Below are 7623 nucleotides of genomic sequence, written 5' to 3' on the forward strand. Positions count from 1 at the left end.
ATAAGGAAATATAATAATAACATTTATTATTGCCTCTAGGGCATATTTCCAACACAAACAAGGGCTCACTGGACGAAAACCACGACTGGATGAGCTATGGCGATTGCGTCTCTGTGAATATGTAGTCGGTGTTGAGGTCGACACTTTACAATGGAAGGCTGCCAGAGACGAAGAAGGCGGCAGAGTGCTATGTCTTAGGCTGGTCGACGTAATAGTACAACGAAATGAACTGGGGGAAGGGGAGGGTTGTTTTTGCTCGAGCGATACCGGCATGATGGCCCGTTGTGGAGGAGGAGTTGCGTCCTGAGCGGCCATGACCGCCACCTTCTTGGTGGCCCTCTCCCTCGTGCGGCACCCTTGCCATTCTGCCGACTGAGCATTGCAGGCGGGCTTGCCTGGGTTTGGCACGACGACACATCGTGAAGGGTTCTCGTGGATCCATCGCGGCGGTGACGGAACAAGCGGGGACAAAGGCAATCGGGGCTAAGAAAGCGGGCTTTGGCGCGGAAAGAGCGGTAGGATTGTGAATGCCCATGATCCGAGCGGGGTTTTGGATAGGACATGCTGTGTCGGAGTCCATCACGGCTCCCCTTGATTTGGTGCCGGGCTGCAGGATTTCGGACATCCTAACCGGTCCAACTCAATTTGATGACCCGCGTCGAAGGCCTAAAAATGTGTGGACCGTTTGGCCCAGATATTTGCGGACATTTTGATGAAATCCGTTGGAGATATGTTCCAAACAGTTTATCTATTCGGGCATGGCCAATGCGTCGCCTCAACTCGGTGCTCCGCAGGCCAGCTAGGTTCGGGTGTCAGGAAGGGATGCCTCGCAGTGTACTAGTGCTGCCTGCAGAAGAGGCGGGTGCTTAAGGGAAAAGGCTAGAGAAAAAGAAAAAAGGTCTGGCTTAACAGCAGCCCGTCGTTTGTCTCATGGCTGATGCGTGTGTGAATGAGGAAGAAAAGGATGGATAAAGTAAGAGAGAGGGAGCAACATGGGACCCACATGCTGCTGCTGCTTCCGTTGGATGATATTATAGAAAGCAATGGCTTCGTACATACAAGCCTACATGAAGGGCATGAGACCACCATATACTGATGCTTCCAGTGTTCATGCCCTTTCAAATATCTCCGGACGTTTTGATGATGCGCGTCGGAGATACGGTCTCAAGACGTTTGCAAACTCTTTTTTTTGTTGATTGACGTGCGTCGGAGATGCCCCAAGATTATTTACCCAGGACTCCGTCTTTTTCTTGCTGAGCAGGGTAGGGTAGAGCATATTTGCCAGAATTTGGCGTTCACACCCGGCGACACACCCAAGGCCACCAACCAGCAAGCCAATTAACCCAATCAATTGCGATCCACTATTTATATATTCGCCTTCGATACCAATACCACATTGTTTTCTATATATCCCTTTTCAACCCCCTCCTTCCCTGTCGCCTGCCTTCCGTTCTAGACTCCTTCTCCCCTCCCCAAACCCAGAGCAAGCACCATGGCTCCGATTGGCGTGGGCAGCACCCTCCCCGACGGCCAGCTCGCGTGGTTCGACGAGAGCGACCAGATGCAGCAGGTCTCCATCCACTCCCTGGCCGCCGGCAAGAAGGTCATCCTCTTCGGTGTCCCTGGCGCCTTCACCCCCACCTGCAGGTATCTTCCTTCACCAGTACAAACAGTCGAACAGATCGAGAAAAACGAAGTGAGCGTTTGACCCCTTGTAACCGATCGATAGCGAGGCCGAATTGTTAGCGGATGGATCCAAGATTGATTTTTTCCTTCTCGCTTATAGCTGCTGCGAAACCGGCCCCTGTAAATCTAGATTTGCTTAGGAGCCAGGATCCCCTGTTCCTCCGGAATCGATTTATTTTTTACCGTAATAGCTGCAAGATTTGGCTTAACTGCCAGCTTTTCCCTGTCAAATTTCACATGTAGATTAGAATTTGTGAACCTGGACGCATCTAGCTAAGCTTCCATAAATTGATATTTTGTGAGCGAGTGCTCTAAACCGCCTGATTTGACGGGATTTTTGGTGGAGCTTGGTCTAGTACTCTAGTAGATTGTTTTTGCTTCACTGTTTCAATTTATATTTTAAGTAAGTTTGAGATATCTGAGTGTTTACTTCACTAATCACTACCCTGCGGGCAAATCAGCACTTTTTTTTCTTGTTCTTTCAGAAAACGGGATTCTGTTGCTCCTTTATCCTGTTTCGTAGACCATGGCAAATCGAATGTTTTCCATGGCAATTTTAGTTGACACTGAGGATGGCAAGTTTAGTTGGCAAGCACGGCAATTTTCTGGCAAGAAACAAACTACGGGTGGATTTTCCGTGCTTACCAGCTAAACTTGCCATGGTAACAAATATAAATTGCCACAAAAAACACTGGATTTGCCATGGTCAAATCCTGAACGTTTGGGACTTATAGGTGTCGAAGAAAAAGCACTCATATTGTGTCTGTTATCTTCTATGAATGCAGCAATCAGCATGTACCAGGCTTCATTACTCAGGCCGAGGAGCTCAAAGCCAAGGGTGTAGATGAGATCCTGCTTGTCAGCGGTATGCTTTCTGCATTTTTTTTATGTGTTCATTATATCATGTTGTGAAAGCAGATATTGTCTGTAATTTTTGCCGACAATTACTTTTTTTACCTGAACATGGATGGCCACATGAAAGCATATATTAGATATTTTGAGTTCTTAGTGTTCTCTGTATAATAGTAAGGTAGCTCCCTGGTACCATTGAATGACAGGTTCATATTGTTGCAGAAATATTTTGCAATACATTTCAAAGATATTTGATTGTATGTGACATGAATATTTGAAATAATAATGTGAAAACTAAAACTGAAAATATGTATGGTTTATTGTGTTTGACAATTATATAGTTGTAAAGAATTCAGTAAATATAAATAGCATAATAGAATGAAAAATGGCATTCATAACTGCATATTGAGGTGGGCCTTTTTCTGTGCATGGTTGCATGTAGAAGTGAGCATTTCTTTCATGATGAGGTGGCATGCTTGGATGTTGAGAGAAATAGGTTAGTGGGGGCTAGGTATTTAGATATAGAAGATGTGTGAACGCAGAACGGGCCTGTAGCCTAGTTGTTGCAATTGCAATGACCTTACTATACGAATGGACACACTATCCTCAGCATATGATCTTGATTTAAAGCAGCTAGGTCCATAATTACACTTGATTAATTCACTATGCTATTGTTTTGCAGTTAATGACCCCTTTGTCATGAAAGCATGGGCGAAGACATACCCAGACAACAAGCATGTGAAGTTCCTTGCTGATGGAGCGGCAGCATACACAAAAGCACTTGGTCTTGAGCTTGATCTTACGGAGAAAGGATTGGGTCTTCGTTCGAGGCGGTTTGCTCTCCTTGCTGACGACCTCAAGGTCACCGTCGCAAACGTCGAGGAAGGTGGCCAGTTCACAATCTCTGGTGCCGAGGAGATCCTCAAGGCACTGTAGGAGCTTCAGCGCTTCGGAATCGCAGCGATCACCCAAACCTTGTGTCATATCGATGTAGTTTGAACTTGTCTGCCGAACTGCTAGTGGGAATAAATTGTCAATGTGCATTTCTTCATGTACTTTATGTGCGGTGCAAGTGACTTCAGAGTTTTCCGGTCAAATTGTTGGTTGTGTTGCAAACATTCTGAGATTGTTCAAGGAAAATGGTGTGGGTGGTATTTGTGTGAATCGTCATTACCTTGTGAAATCAACAGGCAAGTGTTTTTTTCATGGTGATGTCTTAACTGGTACGTTGGTGCAGATTACTGTTTATGTGTTTTTGTGTTATTTAGATTTTGCTGCTTAAGAAACAAGCATACCGTTGATGCTTTAGGGCGACAAAAAATGCTATGCTAATTTCATTGCAGCTCAGCTGAGACGAGAAGGAAATTTCTTCCCCAATCTCACTTTGAGCTATTTTACAGGCGCCTCTTCTCTTCACCAGATGTCTCCCTGTCGAAGCAACGCAAACTGCCCGTCTCACCTATGAGAAAAGCTTCTTGATCCACCACCAACTGCCCGTCTCACCTATGAGAAAAGCTTCTTGATCCAGCACCAGCACCACACACATTCACGTTCATCTCGACCTTCTCTACGTGCATAGATTTCCTCCTGCCGATACGGGGGATCTTCTTCAACTTGCCACTGCCGGAATCCAGGCTCCTGTCCTCGAGCTCTTGCCAGCAAAATGAATCGCTGGACTTGGCCGAAGTGGCCTCCGTGGCATCGACGGCGAGAGACTCAGTGCTGTCGTCCTCTAAACTAGGCCGCCGCCTCGATTTCAAGCGCCTCGGATCCCGAGCGATGGTGTCAGCATAGAGGACGTCCTCGATCCGTGACAGAACCGCGAACGCCAAGCTCTCGAGAGCCCTGGAGTAGCTCTCCAAGATGGCAAACCCAACATCCTGAAAGAGAAGAGCACATTGAATAGGAAACACGTACTGCAGCATGCAGCTAAAAAAAAAGCACTGCAGCATGTCCGGAAAGCAACTGAAACATTGCTGCTTCTCTATGTACTAAGTGGTACCTTGTTGTATTGGATCTTGCTTATTTCAAGCGATGACTGGCCAGATCCAGGGAACTTGTGCTTGAGGATGAGCAGGACGGTCTGTGCGCGCTCCTCGAATTGCTCGCGTTTCTCCAAGCTGATGCCGGGGCCCCATGACAGCTTGTTGCAGAGTTTCCTCTGCCAGATGACAACGGAGGCCTCGATTCTGTCCTTGAGATCGACGATCTTGTGTTCCGTCGATAGGTCTACGGAGTCCATGAGTCCGTTGGGGTCAAAATAATCATCGGTTATGGTTCTGTATATGGAGTCTCCGAGACTTTCCCTCCCATTCTGCAAGAGAAGCAGCCACTCTGTTTGATTAGCCTTAGAATTTCTTTCTGTCCGAAGAATTATACTACTACATTAATACTCCCTCCGATCCAAAAGAAAGTGTTGTGGCTCTAGTCCAGCTTTAGTTCAAATTTGAACTAAAGCCACACTTCTTTTTTGGATTGGAGAGAGTACTACAATTTGGGAAAATATATTGGATCTATTAGAATTAGGTGAACCTTGGGTAGAGCCTCGATGTATTCTTCTGGGATCTCCATCTGTGCAAGGACATTTGCATTGATGGCCATGGCTGCCTTGAGGACTTGCCCGACAATGTCCTTCTGGTGCTGGAGCCACTTCCTCGACTGGTCGGACAGACCCTCGGGAGGGACTCTCACCGTTGGGATCCACCATTTCTCGCCGTCTCTCGGTGCATCACCCTTCTCGCTCTCGTTGGCGTTTTTCGACACGTACCAGTACTCTTGTTCGTCCTTGAAGTTGTCAAGATACCCCTGTTCCAGATACACAAAACATCAACTTTGACTCGGGAAATTGTTGAAAAGGATCGCGGAATGAAGATCCTAAGAATTTGCGTACGAGGAGCATCGCGTCGAGTTTTCGCAAGGCGGGGATGTTCATGAGAATGTCCCTGCGTAGCTGGGTGCCCATCACCTGCATGCGTGTGATAAAAGTTGCAACGTTTGTGATGAGTGCTAGAAAAGCCTATTGGTGTTAGTGGGTGTGAGACAGTGAGTGACCTCCATGCTGGTGCCATCCTCGGACACCTGTTGCAACGGAACGAATTCGACGATGTGATCGGTGACTGACAGAAGCCAGCCGATCTCCTTCTTCCATCGCGCTTTTCGGTCGGCCGACATGGGCTCTAGGCGGCGCTGCTCCCCGAACACGGAGGCTGCAAAATCGGTTGCCCAATTTCATCATGAAGGAGGGAGGAACAATGTCATGGAGAGGGAAGGAACAGGAACAGAACAAGAGATCGACAGAGTACTGTTGCATGTACACTCGTTAACTTTACCTGCAAGGTTTGTGATGGAATTGGAGAGAGCGAGAGCCGAGGAGACACCTTTCCCGGTGCCGGACATGTCCTCCCCGAGCAGCAGCTTGGCGAATCTCTCTTTCATCAAATCCATTTCTGCATCCCAATACGGCAGCCACGTCAAAACTTATGCAACTACGAACCAACTGCCACGGCCAGCAGCCAACAACACATGGAAACCAAATATCAAACCTGAAGGCGGCCCGACGTCCCGGGCGGCGTTCTTTGGCGGGAGTTCAAGGTGCCGTCCCCGCGCGGCCCTGGACCCGTGGCTCCTCGACAGCTTCGGCATCGGCGGCAGTGGCGCGACGACGGCCTCCGCTTCCTCGTCCATGCTCCGCCTGCCGCTGGTGCTGCACTGCGAGGACAATGACGACGACGACGACCGCAGCAACCGGGAGGAGGAGGAGGAGAAGGATGACGAGAGGGACGGACTGAACGTCATGACCCGGCAACTCGGTAGGAATCCGTCGAGGCTCTGTTCAGGGTGTGGCGAGATCGAGGCACGCAGGTATGAGGGAAGCTGGGCCGCTCGACTGGTGCACGGGCGTTTGTGTTCGACGGGGGGTTTGGTTTTTGACGAGGACGCCGGCCGCTTCGCCGGCGTGCATGCGGGGGAAGGCCTTGGATGGTGTTGCGACCTTGTGTGTGGCCTCTCCCCCGACGTACGACCGGCTGAAGCGTGTGCGCGCGAGTGTGGCTGGTTGGCTGCCTTCTCCCGTCGCGGTGGGGGCCGTGGTTTTGTTGGGGAGCGAGCCAAAGATGGCATGGCCGATCATCGATGCGCCATTGTTTGGCCACACCAAATATAAGCAACATACTATTTTTTCCTCCCTTAGATGTAGGCAGTGTGCATGCCTTCTTTTGCCTTGATTGTTTTCTTTCTTTCTTTCTTTCTTTTCTAAAAAAAGGAGGTTGAAACTGTTAGATCTAAAGTGTGGTTACACTAATCATGAACATGATCTCACCATGTCTACAACACCTACTGACATAAACAGAGAGGGTTTAGTGGTGCAATACTAGTCATGGAGGTCGACATGATCACCTGCTCGTTGCAAGCAAGGTTGAGCGAAGGTGTGGTCGACGTAGTCAATCTCCTGGACATTCTAATCACCACAGGCCGCCGCCGACACTGTCTAGGAACGACAGTGTGTAGGCTAGAATTACCCGTCGCTGGAGCGCCCCCTTGGATCGGATATGGTTTTTAAGAATGCGGGGGAGAAGAGTGAGCCGTACTTGAATTGAGAGTAGTGCAGGTGATTAGCTCTCTCCCTTTATTAAGTAGCGTTGGTGACAGGGGACCTAAACCATAATTTGGTTTAGGTGCCCCAGCCCAAGGCGCATCAGTTAGGGTGGAGAGGCACGTACATTAGTGCGTGGCCCCTCCCATGTAACGTTGTTTTTGGACTTGTTTAATCTGTTAGATCAAACCAACATTCTACCCCTTGATCGTTACGCTTAACTGCATTCACCCATTCCTCATTAAAATGATATATCAAAGTGAAGTGTTTCTTTAGGGTTGGCCCCCCTCCGGTTTAGGCGTTATACAGACTCTACATGTTTCTTGTATTTTGCCTCTTTTTTTTTGTTTTTGTGAGAGGACCTTGTTTGGCTGTGTGCATCTTAGTTATGCAGAGGCCGGGTGTAATGCTTAAACCTTTTAAGTAATAAAGCGCCCCTTATTGAAAATCAAAGTGAAGTGTTACAACAACTCACAAAACGCCATAAAATCTCA

The 7623-nt window shown here is 48.4% G+C and overlaps 2 protein-coding genes across 2 annotated transcripts; one reads left to right on the forward strand and one right to left on the reverse strand.

The window, feature by feature from the left end:
• Positions 1 to 1392: 1392 nt before the first annotated feature.
• On the forward strand, positions 1393 to 3708 carry LOC119268834 (peroxiredoxin-2C). Its single transcript, XM_037550541.1, has 3 exons — positions 1393 to 1647; positions 2472 to 2551; positions 3221 to 3708. The coding sequence occupies exons 1-3, from the start codon at positions 1493 to 1495 to the stop codon at positions 3472 to 3474; spliced, it is 489 nt and encodes a 162-aa protein (XP_037406438.1). The 5' UTR covers positions 1393 to 1492; the 3' UTR covers positions 3475 to 3708.
• A 142-nt stretch (positions 3709 to 3850) lies between these two features.
• On the reverse strand, positions 3851 to 6585 carry LOC119268833 (rho guanine nucleotide exchange factor 8-like). Its single transcript, XM_037550540.1, has 7 exons — positions 6081 to 6585; positions 5868 to 5984; positions 5590 to 5744; positions 5429 to 5503; positions 5071 to 5343; positions 4541 to 4852; positions 3851 to 4418 (listed from the first exon to the last, which is right to left on the reverse strand). The coding sequence occupies exons 1-7, from the start codon at positions 6331 to 6333 to the stop codon at positions 4038 to 4040; spliced, it is 1566 nt and encodes a 521-aa protein (XP_037406437.1). The 5' UTR covers positions 6334 to 6585; the 3' UTR covers positions 3851 to 4037.
• Positions 6586 to 7623: the final 1038 nt, after the last annotated feature.

The sequence above is a fragment of the Triticum dicoccoides genome, chromosome 3A (assembly GCF_002162155.2).
Source record: "Triticum dicoccoides isolate Atlit2015 ecotype Zavitan chromosome 3A, WEW_v2.0, whole genome shotgun sequence".
Taxonomy (NCBI): domain Eukaryota; kingdom Viridiplantae; phylum Streptophyta; class Magnoliopsida; order Poales; family Poaceae; genus Triticum; species Triticum dicoccoides.

Coding starts and splice junctions, on each gene's coding strand:
- LOC119268834 (XM_037550541.1), top strand. CDS start 1,493: ATGGCTCCGATTGGCGTGGGCAGCACCCTCCCCGACGGCCAGCTCGCG. Junction 1,648..2,471: donor GCCTTCACCCCCACCTGCAG/GTATCTTCCTTC, acceptor CTATGAATGCAG/CAATCAGCATGTACCAGGCT. Junction 2,552..3,220: donor TGAGATCCTGCTTGTCAGCG/GTATGCTTTCTG, acceptor ATTGTTTTGCAG/TTAATGACCCCTTTGTCATG.
- LOC119268833 (XM_037550540.1), bottom strand. CDS start 6,333: ATGACGTTCAGTCCGTCCCTCTCGTCATCCTTCTCCTCCTCCTCCTCC. Junction 5,504..5,589: donor AGGATGGCACCAGCATGGAG/GTCACTCACTGT, acceptor ACACGCATGCAG/GTGATGGGCACCCAGCTACG. Junction 5,344..5,428: donor AACTCGACGCGATGCTCCTC/GTACGCAAATTC, acceptor TATCTGGAACAG/GGGTATCTTGACAACTTCAA.